Genomic DNA, 23,663 nt, shown 5'->3' with positions numbered 1-23,663 from the left:
TGTAGGAACCAGAAATATTAATAACAGAAGGAAACAACCCTTTTGTGCGAATGAGTGTGAATGAGTGTGGAGGGGGGAGGGAGGTTTTTTGGGTTGGTGCACTAATTGTAAGTGTATCTTGTGTTTTTTATGTTGATTTAATAAAAAAAAAAAAAAATTATTATTATTATTTATTTTTTAAATTCTTGTGCGGCCCGGAACCAATCGATCCACGGACCGGTATCGGGCCGTGGCCCGGTGGTTGGGGACCACTGCTCTAGAATGCCTTTTTTAATGTGTAAATAGATAAAAGTATGCAGTTGAACCTCTAAGAGATTCTGTTTGGTGATGCTTGTTGACTTCCAAGTTTAGGGCCGTGAAAAATGCTCTGTCAGGGGTTGCCATAGCGATTTAAAAAACAGTTTTTGGCTTACTTTTATGCCGGAATTGACTTCATCACACAATCGAACCCATACCTTCTGCCTTAAAAGGAAAAATGTGAACGATTACACAAGTGTTTTGAAACCTTTTTTGAGGCAAGGCACATTTTTTTCATTTAAAAATATGGAGGCACACCACCAGCAGAAAACGTAAAAAAAAATGAAACTCCACCAGGTCGTCGTGCCTTATTTTGAGTTTGTTGGTGATTTGCTGTGCTTTAGTTCTTGTCTTGCGCTGTTATTTTGGTGGCCCTTCCTGTTTTGTTGGTGTTTTCCTGTAGCAGTTTCATGTCTTCCTTTCAGCGCTATTCTCCGCACCTGCTTTGTGTTAGCAAGCAAGGCTATTTAAGTTGTTGCTATGCTTCTTTGTGTGGACGTTGTTGCTTGTCATGTCATGTACGGATGTACTTTGTGGACGCTGTAAGTTTTTGCTGTCGTCCAGCATTCTGTTTCTGTTTACTTTGTAGCCAGTTCAGTTTTACTTTTGTTTTGCATAGCCATTGCCTTTTCCTTTCCCTTTTGTTCATTTTTGGTTTAAGCATTACATACCTTTTTACCTTCAAGATGCCTCCCCCTGTAGTCTGCATATTGGGATCACAACAAACCATCCTCGTCTCACCCGACACATTCCGACTTTTACAAATCAATTAACTACCTGCTGCCACCTACTGACATGGAGTATTACGTGTTTACCCTGCCAAGTTTTACACAGCACAGACACTAAGTAACGACACATTATTTGCAGATTATAATTATTGATTTGCAAAAAATATTTTTTGGACCAATTAGGTGAAGTTGCATAATTTCCAACGGCACACCAGACAATATCTGACGGCACACTAGTGTGCCGCGGCACAGTGGTTGAAAAACACTGGATTATACCACCAGGGATCAGTTGCAAATGGTGATTAATTGTGATTAATCTACTAGTAAACAAATTGATCCGATTAAAAGTGTTTATAATTTGCCAGTTCTAATAGTAATACCTCTTATTTTAAATTAGGGATGTTCCAATCAAGGTTTTAAGCTGCCGATTCCGATACCGATGTGTGAGATGGGCCGATACAACACTGATCATACAGTATGTATTAACTGTACATATACATACATACACATACACATATATATATATAAATAAATATATATATATATCTATATATATATATGTTACATTGTTGACTACTTGTTGATTTCCTGTTATCAGATGCTTACTTTTTGCTGTAACATTTTGGGTTAACCTTACTTTCGTGCATCCTTTATTTATTGAAGATGTAATGACAGCCATCTTCCCGGTGTCATTACCTGGCATGCAGCCCCATATCATTAATGACTGTTGAAATTTGCATGTTTTCTTTAGGCTGTCGTCTTTATAAATCTCAATGAAACTGCAGCAAATAATAATTCCAGCATCATCATCATCTTGCCCAAAGCAGATTTGCAATTTATCACTGAATATGTTTAGTTGTCAATGATAGCTTTCGTTTAGCTTTTCTGTAATTAAATCCGAGAGTTAGTGGCTCCTCACTGTGTATGGAGACATATAATTAGCTGCTCGTCGCTTGTCTAAATAAAGTGTCGGCCAGAAGGGATCAGTGTTTGTGATCGGCATTAAAAGACAATCGGCAATTGGCGATCACTTACTTTTTCACGAAAACCGCATCCCTATTTAAAATATTTTTTAAATATGTATAAGTTCAAAGAAAAGTTAAGCACTGCATGATTAAACTCAAATCCAGTAAAAAGCCTTTGATTATTGCCATCTGCTGGTTTTCTATTGGTATTGCTAGGACGAATAAGAACAGCATTAGCACAGTAAGAAAAGAAAAAAACATTTTTTAATGTGGTTTTCCTCACAAGATTTGAACTCCAAGTTTTTGTTTGTCTATTCAGGGTATTTTTTCTCAAAAATGTTTGGTGAATTCTGTGACTTTTTGCCTGAGACTTTGAAAGTTTGCTGTTATTATTATTATTGAGATGCAAATGTCGCCTTTACTTTTAGGTAACTGTGGTGATGTGGACCAGCACCACAAAATCAGTAAGTTGAGTTTTTTTGTTACAGTACATTTTGCAGTAGTTACTATAGTAATGAATTGACTATACGATGGTATTTATTGCCCAGACAAAAGTCTAAAAAGTTTGACCAAAATGTACAACTGACAGAATATATAAACCAATACAAATGTCCACTAAATAGTGGAGACCAGAGGTGTCAAGCTCTTTTTTTATTATTATTGAGGACCACATGGCAATTATGGCTACCTTAAGGGGAACTGCACTTTTTTGGGAATTTTGCCTATCGTTCAAAATCTTTATGAGAGACAAAAACGCGTCTTCTTCAAAACAATTTTTAAATGATTTTAAAGGTCATAAAAACGCTTGAAAGATGTGGCTAACGGGAGTCACTGTTGTAGCCTCCAAAGCCCTCTTAAGCAACTTAAAAACCCTCCATCAACGTTTAATATACACACTGCAAGTTTTTATATAATACTAGTAACAGACACGTTCATAACAATGTGTAATATGTTCTATATTTACTGTATTTTGATAATTTTAATCATTTCTGGGACTGATTTTTTTTTCTCCACGCACTGATTCCTGTTTCCATAGCAGCGCATGTCTGACTTTTGGCAACAAAGTGTGTTCCTACTTCTGTGTTTTCTAATCATGGCAGACTTGTTAAGAGACAACAAAGACGACTATTTTTGGATAAATGAGGATTCACAACCTAATATTTTTGTAGCTAAATGTACTGCTGCTTATTGGAAGCGAGCACGAAGGAAGAGTGAGACGTTGGAGAAGACGGAAGCCGGGAGAGGGGTTGAAAGAGATTCTGACACTATAAATATGGCACTTGGAGACAAGCTATTTCGACATAAATGGAGTGCTTACCCTAAAATAATCCGGAAAAAAATGTCCCCAGTCAGCTGGACCAGACGAACAACTGTCCATTGAGTGAGTCACATTTTAATATTGATCATGATAGCACGCCATGCGTGTTATCACAACTACAGTACATACGCTGTCTGGCTAGCTGTGTACAAACAAAATATGAAATGTGGGCTTGGATGAGGATTTGTCTTGTCCTGTCAACCTGACGTGGAAAGGGATGTTTAGTAGTGATATGGGCAAGGAAGAATTTTCTCGCCGCCTGGACACCCTCTTTCCACCCTCAGTGTCTGTTCCCCAGTCTACTGGAAGCGACTGGCATCCGCTGTCGGAGGGGGGGATGGTACCAACGGCTGTGCTGGTGGGGTAGCACAGCTGCGGCCAGCAAGACCGCTACCACCGGTCTTTCAGTTTGCCTGGCCGCACCCACCAACCACACTACCAGCACCAGCACCAGCACCCAAGCTGGCCCCCGTGTCTGCACCAGCTCCCAGGCTGGCCCCCGTGTCTGCACCATCTGCCAGGCTGGCCCCCGTGTCTGCACCAGCTCCCAGGCTGGCTCCCGTGTCAGCATCAGCTCCCAGGCTGGCCCCTGTGTCAGCATCAGCTCCCAGGCTGGCCCCTGTGTCAGCATCAGCTCCCAGGCTGGCCCCCGTGTCAGCACCTCGGCCGGCAGCGCCGACCTCAGCACTTCGGCCGGCAGCACTTTTGCCAGCAGCGCCGGCTTCAGCACCTCGGCCAGCACTTGCTTCTGCACCTCAGCCGGCTCCGACGACATCGTCCTCCTTGACTCTGGCTTCGACGACATCGTCCTCCTCATCTCCTGCATTGTCGCTCCCACGACTTACGGCTGGCCTGCCACACAGGCGGCCATCAGGCGCCCACACGCGGCGCCCTCGGTGGCCAGTCCGTGGACGCTTTTGGAGCCAACAGCAGCGACGCCCAGGTCATGGGCGTGGTACTCGTGGGCTGCTGTGGTTTGGGCGCCACTCGCGTCTGCCTTCCCGACAGCCTTCCCGACGGCCTAGAGGGTAGCTGTTCATTGGTCGTTCGACTCGCCGGCTGCAGCGGCGGTCTACTTGCCGCCGCCACCAGACTCGTCCCTGATGTTTCGGGGACACTTGGGCCGGCGACCCACCACCAGTTCTCCCCTCCGCCCCTCTTGTCTCGTGATCTTGTTGTTCTGTTGTCAGTCTTAGGACATCTGGAAGCTGTCCATAAGGAGGTGGGTACTGTCACGGCGCCGGCTCAAACCTGTTTTTTCCCCGGCAGCTGGGTCTTCCAGCACCTCTGCTGGCAGCGCGCTGAGACACGCCCCTGCTCGCGCTGGCCGCGTCACGCCCACATGCCGGCAAGGCTGTGGGCAATCGGCAATCTGCACACCTGGGACTGATGAGGGCGAGCTGTATAAAACCCCTGTGGACCCAAGGATCCTTGCGGGAACTTAGTTACCCCTTTGTGTACCGAAAGCCGACCAGCCTTATACTCACTGTTTCTCTCTGCGTTTTCCCTCCTTGTCTGACGTCCTTGTTTCCCTCCCACAGTGCCTTCCCGAGTATTACCCCTTTATGATCTCCCTTTGTTTCCCCTGTGGATTTGGACTGCCTTCCTCGACCCTCGCCTGGACACGGACCTTGTCGCTTCTCTCCTGCCCTCGACGGCTTGCCTGTGCTCGGACTGCCTCCTGCTTTGTCCCTCCTCTCGCTCTCCTCAACACTTGGTAACACTCTTCAGCTACCCATACACATAGCCTCACACATACACACTCTTGAATTTTGTCACACTCCATTCTATCATTCTATAGTTCTAGTTAGTGTTGTTTATGATTATTATATATATACCTTGTCTATATATATATATATATATATATATATATATATATATATATATATATATATATATATATATATATATATATATATATATATATATATATATATATATATATATATATATATATAATATAAATCATAGAACTTTACTGCTCCCTGGTGTCTGTGTCATCATCTCCCTCTCAGTACATAACACCATCAAGATAAAAAAATAGTATCAACATCAAATTACAGGATGTTATTTATGTAGTTTGCTCATTTTCCTTGACAGGTGCACTAACATCATGTGTTTTTTTTTTTTTTTTACATGTGTAGCATCATCTACAAAGATACAAATAATTGCTATTGCGACATCTTGTGGACACATTTAGAACAGCAGTTTCTTTCATTCAAAAATTTCAGCTAATTTTTATACTTAGCAAACTCATCCCGCGGGCCAGATAAAACCTGTTTGCGGGCCTGACACCCCTGATTTAGAGCTAGATTTATAGCTGGGCAGACATAAGGCACAATATAGCAATGCAATCTGCAAAAGGAAAAACGAGGAAATGCACACTTTAAAATACACAAAACCCTTGTTGTAAAAGTTGAAAATGAAGGTTTTTTTAAAGCGATATAGAAAATGAATGTGTGTTTTTGGAACCATGCGGGGAACACATTTGCACTCTTGCAAAACAACTTGTTTGGATAACCCATGCCCAAATATTCCAAATGTGGGGGGGTGTAGATAAAATAAAAAGAACCTCATATTCCCCTCCCCTCCACACACACCACTTGTGTAACAGCAGTGATTTGCACTGCCAAAGAGTTTTGTAATGCAGGAGGAGACAAAGGGGGGTTTGGGGGCGGGACTCTGCAGGATATAAGAAGACACAACAGGCTTTAACTCCTCACCTCTCCACAAGAAGAGCAGCTCACAACCCAGAAGACGCCATGGCAAACACACTCGTGAGGATGCTGGCCGCACTCATGTGCACACTGGCTGCTTTTGCAGACATTGTGCCCGTTCAGAATTTCGATCTGCAGAGGGTAAAGCAACAAATGACAAGACTGTTTTTTTCTGTATTTGACATGCATTTACTCCTGACCTCAGATGGCAGGAAAGTGGTACCTGGTTGCCATTGCCACCAACAACCCTTGGTTTGTCAATCACAAGGCCAAAATGAAGATGGGCACCGCCATGGTTGTGGCGACCGATGGAGGAGACTTGGAGCTCACCTACGCCATCATGAAGTGAGTCCCTTAGAATCAAGGTTCCAGTAGAAGCAACACTGCATGCAGTGTGCAAGTATGGTGGCAAAAGTACTGTATTTTCCACACTATAAGGCGCACCGGATTATAAGGCGCACCTTCAATGAATGGCCTATTTTAAAACTTTGTTCATACATAAGGCGCACCACATTACAAGGCGCATAGAAAAGACGCTACAGTAGAGGCTGGGGTTACGTTATGCATCCTGTAGTTGCGAGACCTGTTGTGGCTCAATATTGGTCCATATATAAGGCGCACCGGATTATAAGGCGCACTGTCAGCTTTTGAGAAAATTGAAGGTTTTTAGGTGCGTCTTATAGTGCGGAAAATACGGTACTTCTTGGTGTGGTAAATGTAAGTGAGTCCCTTATAGATAGAATCAAGGTTCCAGTAGAAGCAACACTGCTTGCAGTGTGCAAGTATGGTGGCAAAAGTACTTCTTGGTGTGGTAAATGTTGACCGCCTTCTCAAGGGACGATGGCACGTGCTGGAGGATGACTCATCTGGCTCAAAAAACTGACACCCCTGGACGCTTCACCTTCCACAGCCAAGGTAAGTCGACATGACGGCAGGATGCAACATTGACGACAACAATTTACCGACCAGGATTGTAAAAAATAAACAAATAATAATAAAACTGTATTGATTTAATATATGAAATATGCAATATTTTTCTCTTTAAAAAGTTGGGAAATGACAGGCTGGGTCGCTTTTTATTCCGGGTCTAAAGATTAAAATAGTGTTTAATGAAAAAATAAAAAGATGTAATTATTTTGGTTTCTCACTTTGACCTAAAAATATTAAAAGTCCAAGAAAAGAAGGGTTGTCTTATATCTGGGCCAGTGCTGTGATTATGTCAACTTTGCATTCTTTGCAAACACATTCTGAAAATATAACAATAAATATATAGAAAAAAACTACCGGCAGCTGTAAAGTTTGAATCCAAGGAAAGAAAGAAGAAAGTGAATGAATGTTTATAACTGAATACATTTACATGTGCATAAAAATGTGTTTTCTTTTGTATTATTATTTTGAATGAATGAAGTAACAATATAGAATGTGAGATATAAAAGGATAATGCATACATTTATCATTTGTTTTCAAAACGCTTACAAAAAAGTGGGAACCCAAAAGTTTACTGTGGGACCCCATTTTTATGACTTGATGGGGTCCCACATTGCTATGGCCTGTGGGCCGGTTCTAATACTTTCATCCCAGAGGCCATAGATCATTCATTCACGGGCCGGATCTGGCCTGAGGGCCTTGACTTTGACACACCTGTGTTAGACCGATTTACTAAAGTACTACAATCTAAGTTAGCGGTATATTCATTAAAATGATGAAAATTAACATGCGGACTGAAACTCGACCACTGATAACACATTATGAGATAAATCGACTAGATCAGTGGTTCTTAACCTTGTTGGAAGTACCGAACCCCACCAGTTTCATCTGCGCATTCATCGAACCCTTCTTTAGTGAAAAATAAAATGTTTTTTCAATTCAAGAAAAAGTTACATGTTTTTTTACTGGTGCACAAAATGAACTGTGCATTAACATCACCTTGTTCAAAGAACAAAACCAACACAGAGCATGAAGTCACAACAAATTACACGCCTTACACACATTACCATGAATTGATTAACGTGGACCCCGACTTAAACAAGTTGAAAAACTTATTCGGGTGTTACCATTTAGTGGTCAATTGTACGGAATATGTACTGTACTGTGTAAACTGTACTGTTTCATATAATGTATTCTCTTCCTTTGCAATCTGCTAGTAAAAGTTTCAACCGATCAATCAAACAACCTGCAAATCAGATGGAAAATTAGAGGGAACATTGTTTGGGGGTACCCATAATACGCCGATAGGGAGAAGTTTTTATTTACACGATAAGTCGGATGTGTCTTTACCTCCGTGGCGGAGGCTCCGAACCCGTAGGGTTCGATCGAACCCAGGTTAAGAACCACTGGACTAGATATTCGGAAAACAATACTAAAAACTAGTGAAATGATCTGTCCATGCAGCTATTTGATGTTACTTGATAAGACATCCTAAATTAAAACTTGTATTTTAAGAAATAAGCAGGACTTTCAACAGAGAAATAAATATTTAATTCTGAAAACAAAAGCATTATTCAACTTGCAATTCCTAAATTAAGCATGCTCGAGATGTTGTAGGTTATTTAAAAAATAATTTTAATGTAGGGAAAAGCAAAATATCTTATTTGAATAGTTATTTTCTCAATTGTAATGTTTTTTTTTTTAACTAGAATTAACATAATATAATTATTCATGTTGAAATTAAGATTATGCTGTAAAGTCAATGACTAAAAATAAGTGAACAGCTTTTAAACGAGGGAAATATCCAGGAATGATGAGGTGGCGACTTGTCCAGGGTGTACACCGCCTGCCGCCCGAATGCAGCTGAGATAGGCTCCAGCACCCCCAAAAGGGACAAGCGATAGAAAAGGGATGGATGGATGGGACATTTGAAATCTTGGCAAGTGGCAAATTATTTGCAGTGACTGGGAAGTCCATATTTTGGAGAGAGTTTTAACTCAGTTCAACATATTTATGGACACTGCATGGATGTTGACTATTGCGTCTACTAAGTGAGATTTAATTTTTTTGTTTACAAGTTTGGAACAACGACAACGAAATAAAGATTGTTGACATCATCTACGACGACTTCGCTCTGATCCACAACATCAAGACAAAGGACGACGTGTCCGAAGTTGTCGACAAGCTTTACAGTAAGTCACCTCGAAACCACGCAGGAATATGTAGGACGTAGGGTGAAGGATTTAAGATGTAGGGCGCTGACCGTAGGATGTAAGACGTAGGAGTGTAGAACGTTGGTATGTAGGATGTCAGACACAGGAATTTAGGATGTGAAGGACAGAAGACGTAGGAGGTATATGTCGGATGAAGGACGTAGGACGCGAATGAACTCCAGATGCAGGAATGAAAGGAAAGGATGTAGGACACATGGTGTATCACATAGGTTGCCAGATGTATGACCTAGAATGTAGGACACATAATATATTCAATGACACAGGTTGTAGGATGTAGGACGTAGGATGTGTGAAGTAGGGTAAAGGACACAGGATGTAGGGTGTATGAAATAGGATGTACGACGTGGACTGCAGGATGTGAAGGATGTAAGACGTAGGGATGTAGGAATGCAGGGTATAGGATGTAGGACATAGGAACTAAGACGCAGGATGTATGACGTAGGATGTAGGACATACGATATGACATGGATGTAAGATGTAAGACAGGGCTCCCCAAACTTTTTGACTCGGGGGCCGCATTGGGTTAAAAAAAAGTTGGCCGGGATATATATATATATATATATCCGAGCGTGATGATGTCACGTTATCGATGGGAAAATGCATTTTTAGACAATATGATTCGCCTGAGCGGCTAGGAGACACCGATGGTAACAAGCGGTAGAAAATGGATTAGAAAGGACAGATTTTTAAAAATAATAATAATTAAAAAAAAAAGAATTAAAAAAACTTTTTTTAAGTTGGGACTTCCTGCGGGCCGGATTTTGGGACCACTGATGTAAGACATAGGATGCAGGACACAGTATGTAAGACATAGGATGTAGGACGTACGATTTTAAGGATGTAGGACGTAGGATATAAGGTGGAATATTTGGAATGTAGGACTTAGAATGTGAAGGACATACTGTACAATGTAGGAATGCAGGACAAAGGATGTAGGACACATGATGTATGACATAGGTAGTAGGATGTAGGACATAGGATGTAAAACATATGAATGCAAGATGTAGGTAGTAAGGCATAGGACATAAGATTAGAAGGATGTAAGATGTAGGATGTGAAGGATGTAAGACGTAAAGACGTAGGACTTAAGACATAACTTGTAGGAGGTAATATTCAATCTTTAGTGTTGAGCAAGTCAAGTGAACTTGATCATTTTCAGGTCGTTCTACTGATGTGAGTGCAGCTCATCAGCAGAAGTTCACAGACTTTTCTTCAGGAAATGGAGTCCTGCCTGAAAACATTGTAATTCTGCCCAAAGCTGGTATGGAAAACATTAAAAAAAACATTTTATTGTCTTTTTCGTTACCTTATATTGACTGACTTCTTCTTCTTCTTCTTGTAGCTGAATGTGCTGAGGCCTGATCAAACTTCATCCATCTCGTTTTTTGACGACTTCCACCTGCTCGTGTTGCACCTGACACACAAACACTAACGACTTCATTCGACTGCAATATAACACAACACACTGCAGAGAAAAAAAGCAATCTTTCAAACAGTTATGGAAATGTAACTTTTTTAAACTGTTTATTTTGTCATTTTTAAATGCAATTTCTGCAATTAAAAAAAAAAGCCAGTCTTTTTCTTCCCTTTCAATAGAAATTTGCATGAATTAATGAATGTTGTTGAATATATATATGTATATATATGAAAGCTATTCATGAATTTAATTGTACATAAATAACAACAGTATGATTAATATCCAAATGTATACATTTTTAGGTCATTTTAATCATTTAATGAGACTTATTTGTAATGAAATAAATTAATAAAATTTTTTGAGAGTAGTTTAACTACAATCTCTTTGTAATCTATGAGCATATTAATTGGTAACACATTTCAACTAATTAGTTTATATTAACATATTTTATTTTTGACATACAATATTAACTTAAAATAAAATATAAAACAAATTAAATGTGAAACCTTGGAAAATTCAAATGTAATAAAAATATGAATAAATTATATATCTTACAGAAAGTTTTTATTTTATATATTTTTTATTTATAGTTTGAAGAAAAAATAAGTGGTAAATAAAAAATAATGGATTCATCTTATAGTGTACATGTATCAAACATGTCTTTATTTTCACACTGTTGCATTTTTCACAAGTCCTACTTTTTAAAAAAAAATATTTTTTAAAACGTGTTTTTGTGGACCTTTAGTCAGTTTTTAAGGCATGGTAATATACATTAATTGGGGCATTAATTGAAATCAAGGTAAAACATTTTTTATTTTTGTTTGTTACCAGACACTTTTTCCATTATAATATATTGTTTATCGAGTGTAATATTCGGAAATATATTTATTCAACTCAACATATGCTAAAATGCCACTTTACTAGTTTTAGGCAAATCAGTTTTATTTGTTTTGCTCTTTTTGTTTTTTGTGTTTTCATGCAGACACACACTAGTTTATAAAGACCAAACACTCTTTATTGAACTCAACAGAAATCAAAGCATTTGGTTATGATTTTTTTATACCCGGAGCTCCTTCTCATGTTGGAGCATGAAGATGTACTTTATTTACCGTCTACTATTTCTAGTATGGAAACAAGGAAAGTCACTTGTTTGCCTTTGTGGATTTGAAGTCTTGTTTGAGGCCCGAGGAGAAGGCAGAATGAGTTCCCGTGTCAAAATAGGCGACAATTTGATCACATAAACATCCAAAGGAAAGTTTTTGGCTGCTGGAAATTGCAGAAAAAACACAAAACGGGGGAAGATATATGTAATAATGCAGCTTGTGTGCTGAGGTGCTGGTTTACAGGACACGCAGCTTTCATGCTTCACACACAAATTGTGATTCAGCACCAAGAAAACCATCCATCCATCCATCCATCCATCCATTTTCTACCGCTTGTCTCTCTCGGCGTCGCGGGCGGGTGCCAGCCAATGTAAAATTGTATGATATTTCATGAAGAAATAGGATTATTCAACTGAATTGTTCAGAGGGCCACAGTTTCACTTGTATTCCTATTTTGTACATTATCATTAAGTGGCCAATGTTGTCAAGTCCAGAAGTCTTATATTAAAACAGAAGCATTACGTCTACGCTCGCCAAAGATCCATTATATGAGAGGAGCACTCTGCTGTCTTTAAGGACCGAGTGTAAAACGCTATTCAAAGATCCATTATATAACAGTTTTGCAAAGATCAAAGATCCTCCCCTGCAATGTCTGCAGTTAAAAAAAACATTAGTCAATTATCCTCTATAACAGGAACACGCTGTTGTTTGAGGAATGGTCTGTAAATAAATACACTCATCAAAGGTCATCGTTTATATAAAAGGAGCACTGTGTTTTTAGGGCCCGTCAGCAAATAAAAGAAAAACACGAGTCAAAGATCCTCTATGTGACAGGAGCATTCGGCTGTTTTTTTAAGGGATCATTTGAAAAGAAACAAAAAAACACTTGTCAAAGATCCTCTATGTGACAGGAGCATTCTGCTTTTTTTAGGGACCATCTGATGATAAAAAAAAAAAAAAAAAAAAAAAACTTGTCAAAGATTCTCTATATAACAAGAGAAGTTTGTTTGCAGTCAAAAATCCTCTATATGACAGCAGCACTCTGTTGTTTTCAGGAACCATCTGTAAGTAAAAAACACTACTCAAAGATTATATATGCCAAGAGAAAGCTGATGTTTTAGGGACGGTCTGCAAATGAATTAAAAAACACGAGTTACAGTAAATATCCTCAATGTGACCGAAACAATGCTGTTTTCAGGGAGCATCTGCGAATAAAAAAAAAAAACACTACTCAAAGATTCCCTATATGCCAAGAGCAAGCTGCTGTTTTTAGGGACTCTCTACAAATGAAAACAAAAAACACTGGTCAAAGTACAGGAGCACTTTGCTGTTTTTAGGGACTGTCTCTAAGTTGGTAAAAACACAAGTCAAAGATCCTCAATATGACAGGAGCACCTTGCTGTTTTCAGGGACTTTCTGAAAAAAATAAACAAAAAAACGAGTCAAAGGTCCTTTATATGCCAAGAACACACTGATGTCTTAAGGGACTGTCTTCAAATGAAAAATACAACAAAACAAACACTAGTCAAAGATCCTCTATGAGAGAGGATCACTCTGCTGTCTTTCGGGACTGTCTGCTAATAAAAAAAACACCAGCCCAAGAGTCTCTACATAACAGAAGCACTCTGCTGTTTTAGTCCCTAATATGAAAGTAAAACTCTGTTGTTTTAGGGACTGTATGTAAATTAACGAAACACTAGTCAAAGATCCTCTATGTGATAGGACTACTGTGCTGTTTAACAGACATACTGCAAAAAAGGTGATTTAAAGAATATTATATCTATGTTTGTATATAAAAAGGTTGAGAACCACAGGAGCATTGTTTTGATGGACATATTGTTTTCAAGAACATACTGTATAGTTTAGAAATGAAGTCACATTATTTGTCCAACGGTCCACCAGTTGAATAATTGGTCTTGGACCACAAGGCCAAATGGTTCAATAATTCCAAGGCACAATTTATTTTCCAGAGAAGCCAAATTATGACCTATCTTCACTTTTTTTTAATGAAAATCTAAGTTTAGATTTCAGTTTCCTCTGACTGATTGCTTCAAGAGTGCGCTGACACGTCACTCGCCACCTCTCCGTAATAAAGACCACTCACAATTTGAGATGTAAGACTCGCGTGTTTGTTTGGCAACTGGTGGGTTCAAGTTCCGAATAAAATAAAAAAACAGACAGTTGCCATGCCGAGCTATATCCACAGACTACTCCATCATGCTGGGAGGAACAGCAACAATGCATGAGAACATAAAACTATTTGATACATACTGTATGTACTGTACTGTCATTGGCAAATGTCTTATACATCATGTTTGACTGAATAAAAACAATATGTTGTTTTGGCGTCATTTTGTTTTGTTAAAAAAATTAAAAGGAGACTCTGCCATATCACGCGAGCCAGTATATAGAATTATCTGTAAAGCACGATACAAAGGACAAGCCAGTTAGTATTTACATGTCAGTCCTTCATCTTTTCTAGTACTCTGGATATAGATGTATATAAAACACATTTTTACACTTCGCTCTCCCTCCCTCTTTGGGAGATTATTGTCCTGGGAGTCATAGTCACCACCTCCATCTTGGTGCTAACGTGTGGTTCTCCAATCCACTTCCTGTTTCAGTCTAGTTAGATGAACCACTCCTTCTTCGACTCCTCGATGGTCTCCGGGTTGTCCGTGCCGATGATGGCCGTGTCTGCCGACTCGCCGGCGGGCTCTGCGGTGCTTTTGGCCTCGTTGGTGTGGTAGGTGCCTTTGTGGCGGAACATGTAGCGGATCAGGAACACAAGCGTGCACAGGATGGTGAAGATGACCACGGCGATGATCCCTGACAGAGAAGAAAAACAAACGTCAAAGTCATTATTGTACAAATATGATAATTATCGTAAAAATACAAAACACAAAACCAGTGAAGTTTGCACATTGTGTAAATCGTAAATAAAAACAGAATACAATGATTTGCTAATCCTTTTCAACCTATATTCAATTGAATAGACTGGAAAAACAAGATATTTAACGTTCAAACTGGAAAACGTTATGTTTTGCAAATATTAGCTCATTTGGAATTTGATGCCTGCAATGTGTTTCAAAAAAACTGGCACAAGTGGCAAAAAAGATTGATAAAGTTGAGGAATGCTCATCAAACACTTATTTGGAACATCCCACAGGTGAACAGGCTAATTGGGAACAGGAGGGTGCCATGATTGGGTATAAAAGCAGCTTCCATGAAATGCTCTGTCATTTACAAACAAGGATGGGGCGAGGGTCACCACTTTGTGAACCAATGCGTAAGCAATTTGTCTAACAGTTTAAAAACAACATTTCTCAACGAGCTATTGCAAGGAATTTAGGGATTTCACCATCTACGGTCCGTAATATCATCAAAAGGTTCAGAGAATCTGGAGAAATCACTGCACGTAAGCGATGATATTACCAACCTTCGATCCTTCAGGCGGTACTTCATCAAAGCGACATCAGTGAGTATAGGATATAACCACATGGGCTCAGGAACACTTAAAAAAACTCACTGTAACTACAGTTCGTCGCTACAGCTGTAAGTGCAAGTTAAAACTCTACTATGCAAAGCCAAAGCCATTTATCAACAACACCCAGAAACGCCGCCAGCTTAGCTGGGCCCGAGTTCATCTAAGATGGACTGATGCAAAGTGGAAAAAGTGTTCTGTGGTCTGACGAGTCCACATTCGAAATTGTTTTTGGAAACTGTGGATGTTTACTGAGTGTTGTTAAAAGGAAAGGTCATGTAACACAGTAGTAAAAATGCTCCTGTGCCAACTGTTTTGCAACGTGTTGTCATTAAATTCTAAGTTAATGATTATTTGCAGGAAAAAATAAAGTTTCTCAGTTCGAACATTCAATAACTAGTTTTTGCAGTGTATTCAATTGAATATAGGTTGAAAAAGATTTGCAAATCATTGTATTCTGTTTTTATTTACGAATTACACAACGTGCCAACTTCACTGGTGTTGGGTTTTGTATGATATATTCCCACAATGTACAATAGTTTGACCCCGTCAGTATGTGACTATTAGCAAACACAAACAGGATGTTTTCCAACAATACTGTTAATTTATTCAATAATACATTGGGTAATTATAATAATAATATTTTTTCTCAAAATACAATAATTTTAGAGTTCTGGTATGATAATTTGTAATTTTCCCATTCGGCAACACTGATCTTAGGTGGAATTTGCATAAATTCTAAAAATACAATTTGACACATTACACTTTATTACGCAGTATAGAAGCACACTGAAAAGATCCTCTAAATCAGTGGTTCTCAAAGTTTTTTTTACAGAGTACCGCCATAAGGACCAACATTAAATTACAGTAGCCTAGTCGGCCTGAATATTCATTAAAACAAGGCAGAGGTTTTATTTACCAAGTATATTTAATATTTTGGCCACTGTAATATTACACACAATTTGAACAGTAACACTCTGTTTGAATATTTAATAGATAAAAAAACGACAACATTCTTCTTGGGAACATATTTCAACCTGAGGTAGTTCCAAAAAGAAGCTTCAGGAAGGAGGCGGCTATGAAAGTAGCTTACCACCACCAGGTGTGAATGAATGATGGGTTCTACATGTAAAGCGACTTTGGGTACTTAGAAAAGCGCTATATAAATCCCAGGTATTATTATTATTATTATTAAGTGATTCTATGGTGTACCACTACAGTTTCAGAATCACTGTCCAGCACCCCCCGCAACCCCGAACGGGACAACCGGTAGAAAATGGATGGATGGATGTTCTAAATGACAGGAACACAACATTTTTGTTTTTTTTAAGAAACCATCTGCTAATAATAAAACAAAAAAACCTACAAAGATCTTCTATATGACAGGTGCACTCTGCTGTTTTTAGAGACCATTTGCAAATAAAACCCCCCCCCAAAAGACTCCTTTTTAATTAAGGGCCACATGGCTGTTATGGCTGCACTCAGACGGCAGCTTGTAACACTGAATAATATAATATATCATATAGTAAAAAAAGCAACCTGACAGATCTGTTGCCAAAATTTTACTGTGCAATGTGCAATGTTTTTTTTTTTTTTTTTTTTTTTAGCATATAAAAATATTTTAGTGCAGGTTTGTTTTTATTTATGGCAAAATTTTGGCGATTACACTATTCAGTTTTTTACCTTAAAAATATTTTTTACAGTGCACAATTTAAAGGATAACTGATTTTAAGTACTTATTTTTATTTTTATTTTATTTTTTTATATGTTTGGAATGTAATATTCGATCAAGTTTGAACGATATGCAATTGTTTATAGTACATGTATTTTTTCCTGTCAAAATGGAAAGTTGCATACACTTAGTGAGAAAAAATGCAAATTAATTCCAGGCTTTTGCCAGCCACATAAGATTATGTGGCGGGCCAGATCTGGCCCCAGAGGCCTTGTGTTTGACATTTGTGCTCTATATGACAGGAAAATGCTGCTCTTTTTCTAGGGACCATCTGCAAATAAAAACAAATCTCAAGTCAAAGATCGACTAACAACAGGAGCACTATGCTGAAAAAAAATATTGACACAAGTTTGGGACTGTATTTTTTTTAGCTGAGTGAAAAGTCAGAAAAAGTTGATTCTTAAACCCTGGGTGTCAAACTCATTTTCATCGTGGGCCACATCACCTAGTTTTGGGGGGCACATTCTCCGGAGCCCAGACTTCTCCCTTCAGCAGTAGTCTTATTTTGTATAAACCGGAGAACCAGCGTCCTCTACAGTAGACATTTGATTTTGGTGTGATTATTTTGTCAGAGTTACAGGAGAGCTTTGCTGTTTTTATGGACCTTCTGCAAAAAAGCTCGCCATCTCTGGTGTTTTTATGATCTGCGGCAAAAATGTGAGTTAAGTTTTTTTGAACTGAACTGGCGGGCAACCAGTTGAAGAGCATAAATGATGAAAAAAAGAGGACCTAAAATGGAACCTTGAGGAACACCGCCCAAAACAAACAAAGCCGCCTTCTGAAGGTGGACATAACTGCAATCAAAACTTTGAAGTACTTAATCTTTTTTTTTTAGTAAATATATTCCCTCTTTTAATTTTGACATACAAAATGTATGTACTGAATGCAATTACAAATCTTTTAAACCTATGTTTTTAATCTAATAATGCAATAATATTAAAAAAAATGTTTAGATTAGAATAAATACTTAAATATGTGCTTTACTTATGATTTGAAAGCAAGTTATCCATCAAATTTTACCTAAAAAAATACATTTAATATTCATTTATATTCACGGTTACCAGCAGCCCTCTGAGGGCAGCCAGAACTGTGTTGCGGCCCACAATAAAAATAAAAACGTTTACCACCTGTTCTCTAGAGCAGGGGTGTCAAACTAAATTTTATTGAGGGGCCACTTTTACAAATATAGCTGTCCTTAGGGGGCCAGCTTCTAACAGTGAAATTTATAATAGTAGATATTTGGGTGTTTATTTTTGATTTACCCCCCCCTAAAAAAAAAGGTAAAAAAACACAAACGATGTGACACATCACATAAAATGACGTAGTGGGCCAACTCACAGTAAATATTGTGACGAGCTAGTTCGAGGGTCAGCAACCTGCGGCTCTCGAAGCCGCATGTGGCTCTTTAGTGTGGCGCTAGTGGCTCCCTGGAGCATTTTTAAAAAAGGATTGAAAATGGAAAAAGATGGGGGAAAAATATTTTTTTAGTTTTAGTATGTTTTTTGTTTGAAAACAAACATGACACAAACCTTCCCAATTGTTAGAAAGCCCACTGTTTAATATGTTTGTGTGTATGCTTCACTGATGAGAGTATTTGGTGAAAATCGTTTTGTTCGATTAATTTTGGCGGTTTTTGAACTTACCATAGCGTGGCCTGTAACGCAACAGTTTGTTTACATGTAAAATCTTTCACTCCTTTGTCTCATTTTGTCCACCAAATGTTTTATGCTGTGCGTGAATGCACAAAGGTGCGCTTTGTTGATGTTATTGACTTGTTGGAGTGCTAATCAGGCATATTTGGTCAGTGCATGACTGCAAGCTAATCAATGCTAACATGCTATTTAGGCTAGCTGTATGTACATATCAGTGACATGCAGTCAGGGGAGGCAGGTGAGGCGGAGCCTCACGTGCCATCATGGAAAGAAAAAAAATGTAAAAAGAAAAAAAATTAAGTAAGTTGTTATATGCATCCAGTGATTATACTATAAAGTTATTTTCCATTTAACTTCACCAGTTTTAGATTATTTTTATTCAAAATCACTGAATTTTCCCATTTGCCGTTCAAATACTGAGAAGAGACTTGCTGTGGTCAGCAGCCAGTTGAGGCACGTCACTGCGTTGAGCCTCACCATGGATTGCGGACTCGGCTAACTGCTGGCCTGCTGTGCAGTGAGACCGTATTGCTATATGAATTATATTGTACATTTCCATAGTTTAATTAGCTGAGGTATATCATGTACAGTGTATTTTGTCAACAACTGTATGTGTGTAACGTATTTCTTGTGCTGAGCAATCATAAAACGGCTGCGAAGACGCACTGGCTGAGGATCGCAGTAATCCCGCCTCCTGCTGGTAGAGAATGCACCCCCGCCGTAGAATGCACCCCCTGACGGGAGTGTTATTTCAACTAAACCCCACACTTAAACTTTCCGCGTGCAAGATTGAATCTATTAAAAAAAGTTATTTAATAAAAAGCCAAAAAGTGCAAAAACAATAATGTTCGTGTTGGAGGAGTTGTGAATGACTGCAGGGCCACAACATTAGGTACACCGGCAGACTGCAGCACGGATTGCATATTTCAGTCATTCACAACTCCTCCAACAAATAACTTTTTAAAATAGATTCAATCTTGCAAGTGAAAAGTTTAAGTGTGGGCTTTAGTTGATATAACACTCCCGTCAGGGGGTGCATTCTACGGCAGGGGTGCATTATCCAGCACAACAGCGACGCATGGACTTCATTTATAAGTAAAGGTAAGACCATAATAACATTTTTTTTTATTAAATGTGCTTTTTTGTGTGCTACAGTTTGTATGTGTAAAGTCAAAGTTAAGTTAAAGTACCAATGATTATCACACACACACTAGGTGTAATGAAATTTGTCCTCTGCATTTGACCCATCCCCTTGTTCACCCCCTGGGAGGTGAGGGGAGCAGTGGGCAGCAGCGGCGCCGCGCCGGGGAATAATTTTTGGTGATTTAACCCCCAATTTCAACCCTTGATGCAGAGTGCCAAGCAGGGAATAATGCTGGTATGAGCTTTTAAACACAACCCGTTAACTGTTGCCAATTAAATGGTGAATAAGATACTCTTTAGGGTTCATATGTTTGTAAATCTGACTGTGATGAAGTCAGTGCCTCACCAGCCATGAACCTCACCGCACGTCACTGGTACATATTGCATCATTATGCCTCATTTGTAGGTATATTTGAGCTAATTTAATATCCTTTACTTTGATCTTCTTTGTATATAATTTATTGTTCATGTCTCATGACACATTATCTATATGTTATATTGTCTGCATTTCAGATAGTTGTTTGTGTGCCAAACATTACCTAGCTTGCCAAATATTGTAAAAAATATATTAAAAGAAGACAGCCTGCCGTTTCCTTTAACTTGGACACACACATCTATACCTTCGGCCATTAAAAGCCAGTAATGTTCAGGAGTTATCTCACCTTTTAAGTAGCCTTTGATTTACTAATGTTGTAAGGTTTTCTAATGTTGTAAAAATGTGTAGAATAAATATTACATTTCAACATTTTTGTCAACAAAGATTTGCTTCAGCCTGCGACACAGTCATTTTGATAGTAGGCTATTATAGCTCATATAAACACTTACGTCATGTGTTCCCTTCATTATAACACTTATATACGGATTTTAATTTTTTGCGGCTCCAGACTGATTTTTTGTTGTTGTATTTTTTGGGTTGCCGACCCCTGTGCTAGTTAAAGGAAGCGGCGAGCGAGCCACTAAAATTATGCATTGGTCCACATTAAATGATGCAGCAAGCCACTTAAATGATGCGGGAAGCCACTTAAATGTTGCGGCGGGCCACATTAAATGAAGATCTGGACCCCGGTCCTTGAATTTGACACAGGTGCTCTAGACTCTAGAGCAGGGGTCACCAACGCGGTGCCCGCGGGCACCAGGTAGCCCGTAAGGACCAGATGAGTAGCCCGCTGGCCTGTTCTAAAAATAGCTGAATTAGCAGCACTTACCAGTGAGCTGCCTCTATTTTTTAAATTTTATTTATTTACTAGCAAGCTGGTCTCGCTTTGCTCGACATTTTTAATTCTAAGAGAGACAAAACTCAAATAGAATTTGAAAATCAAAGAAAATATTTTAAAGACTTGGTCTTCACTTGTCTAAATAAATTCATTAATTTTTTTTTTACTTTGCTTCTTATAACTTTCAGAAAGACAATTTTAGAGAAAAAATACAACCTTAAAAATGATTTTAGGATTTTTAAACACATACACCTTTTTACCTTTTAAATTCCTTCCTCTTCTTTCCTGACAATTTAAATCAATGTTCAAGTAAATTTATTTTTTTTATTGTAAAGAATAATAAATACATTTTAATTTAATTCTTCATTTTAGCTTCTGTTTTTTCGACGAAGAATATTGGTGAAATATTTCTTCAAACTTATTATGATTAAGATTCAAAAAAATTATTCTGGTAAATCTAGAAAATCTGTAGAATCAAATTTAAATCTTATTTCAAAGTCTTTTGAATTTCTTTTAACATTTTTGTTCTGGAAAATCTAGAAGAAATAATGATTTGTGTTTGTTAGAAATATAGCTTGGTCCAATTTGTTATATATTCTAACAAAGTGTAGATTGGATTTTAACCTATTTAAAACATGTCATCAAAATTCTAAAATTAATCTTAATCAGGAAAAATTACTAATGATGTTCCATAAATTCTTTTTTAAAGTTTTTCTCTTCTTTTTTTCGGTTGAATTTTGAATTTTAAAGAGTCGAAATTGAAATAAACTATGTTTCAAAATTCAATTGTCATTTTGTTCGTGTTTTCTCCTCTTTTAAACCGTTCAATTAAGTGTAAATATCATTAATAATTAATAATAACATAGAGTTAAAGGTAAATTGAGCAAATTGGCTATTTCTGGCAATTTATTTAAGTGTGTATCAAACTGGTAGCCCTTCGCATTAATCAGTACCCAAGAAGTAGCTCTTGGTTTCAAAAAGGTTGGTGACCCCTGCTCTAGAGCATTATCTTTAAACACCTTTAACTTGTTAACAATATTAACTATATGTATTAAACATTCTTGTATTATCATTAAACACCTTTAATTTATTAACAATATTAACTATATGTGTTAAACATGCGTGCATTATCATTAAACACCTTTAACTTGTTAACAAAAACATATATTTCATAAATAAGTAAATATAAATTATATATATGAATGAGGTAGATCCCCACGACTTGATCAATTGAAAAGTAGCTCGTCTGCAGAAAAAGTGTGAGCACCCCTGCTCTAGAGGATTTATTCATGCAAACCAACAGATAACCTATCTAAATAAAGAGTCAGAGCTTTTCTTCCTGTCACTCACACACACACCAGTGAACACGAGAGATGCAGAGACCCGTTGGAAAAAAAGTGTCTCAAAGTTAGCACACAACAACATAAAAGTTCAAATGCTAAACATACGAAATGATACTCAACAAAGCTAAAATGGGTCCTGAAAAAGACAAGTGGTCTTATACTAATGGTTGTCTTATATACGGGTCAATTTTGCTTTGTTAGCTAGAACAAAAAGCTCACGTGAATCGTACGAAAGCCGATTTCTTTAAAATGCTAAAGAAGATGAACGTGATTAAAATTTGGACGTCCCTGCTATAAAACAGACTTTAATTACCTCCAATGATGGCTGAGTCTCTGTTGACTCCATCAGGGATGACTCGCTCCTCGTTAAAGGGGAATTCTGCATCTGAAGGGGAAAACAACAAAAAATTGAAGTGGTTCATGAAAGTTAAGGAGCTTAGGTTTTAGTCCCCCGGCTCTGTAGACAGTGTGGATAATAATGACTTCCATATAGAAAATAAACTGCATTTCTTAGTATCATTATCAAGCACTATTATCACTGGAGGAGAAGCCTAAACATGTTACACACCGAGAACAAAATAGGAGCGGGCATGCTAATACCGAAGCTAATCGCTAAGCAAGCTTTAAACAACACCAAGAAATAAGTGCTAAGTAAAATTTAAGAAGCTCATATGGAACCCCATTGCAGTAGAAAGTAAGCAGATGTAATATTAATAATAAATATGAATAATAATTAATAAGAGAGAGGATAATATAACTAGATTACATTTTCACAGCACGTACACAACATATGTATTTTATTTTCTTAAAATTATTATTTTTTGTTTTTGTTAATGTTTACTCAGGGAATAGTTCCCTGGACACAGGAGGACTTAGAGGGTAAACACCAGAGGGTTGAAACGAGTAGTATATCGTAGTTTTTGTGTACTATTGACCTTTTTTTGACGGAACATTTGTATGCAATGAAAGAGAAAAAGGAACGTGTCAAAATATTGTTTTGACACTGTCAATATCACTCATCATGAATACATTGAAAAATGTAGAGTTAATACATGTGATCGATATCTGTATTAGGATCATGAATAATCAGCATGAACCCCGATCATGATCATTCAATAATTTTATGAATCTCTGTGAGAAAACTCAAGTACTGTGAAGTCCGGACTATAAGCCTCTACTTTTTTCCCATGTTTTGAACCCTGCGTTTTATAAAACTGTGCAGCTAATTTATGGCTTTTTCTTTGATGAAGGCCGTAATGCGAATAGTTAAAAAAAACAAAAACAAAAGAGACAGAATAGGTGTGGTATTGTTTGTGCTATGGCACCATCTTTTGGGTGAGTTTGGTCGCTGCAGGTGCTGCAGTGCGCCTAGCTTTGAACTGGAAGTAC

General features: G+C 38.1%; 2 protein-coding genes across 2 annotated transcripts in view; one reads left to right on the top strand and one right to left on the bottom strand.

Annotated features, from left to right (window-relative positions):
• Window positions 1-6,010: 6,010 nt before the first annotated feature.
• On the top strand, window positions 6,011-10,762 carry LOC133629999 (lipocalin-like). The gene is made up of 6 exons (XM_062021194.1): window positions 6,011-6,166; window positions 6,231-6,370; window positions 6,861-6,940; window positions 9,031-9,144; window positions 10,346-10,447; window positions 10,529-10,762. Exons 1-6 carry the CDS (start codon window positions 6,071-6,073, stop codon window positions 10,546-10,548), a joined length of 552 nt encoding a protein of 183 aa, XP_061877178.1. The 5' UTR covers window positions 6,011-6,070; the 3' UTR covers window positions 10,549-10,762.
• A 647-nt stretch (window positions 10,763-11,409) lies between these two features.
• cntnap2a (contactin associated protein 2a) overlaps window positions 11,410-23,663 on the bottom strand; it is a 541,273-nt gene continuing 529,019 nt past the window's right edge. Inside the window, exons 24-25 of the mRNA XM_062021878.1 lie at window positions 22,588-22,659; window positions 11,410-14,535 (exon numbers count right to left, since the gene is read on the bottom strand). Of these exons, the coding sequence (XP_061877862.1) occupies window positions 14,336-14,535; window positions 22,588-22,659 (272 nt within the window). The 3' untranslated portion in view covers window positions 11,410-14,335. The remainder of the gene's footprint in view (window positions 14,536-22,587; window positions 22,660-23,663) is intronic.

The sequence above is a fragment of the Entelurus aequoreus genome, linkage group LG15 (genome assembly GCF_033978785.1).
Source record: "Entelurus aequoreus isolate RoL-2023_Sb linkage group LG15, RoL_Eaeq_v1.1, whole genome shotgun sequence".
NCBI lineage: Eukaryota > Metazoa > Chordata > Actinopteri > Syngnathiformes > Syngnathidae > Entelurus > Entelurus aequoreus.
Note: the sequence above shows the minus strand (reverse complement) of the source record. Positions and strands in the feature narration are given on the sequence as shown.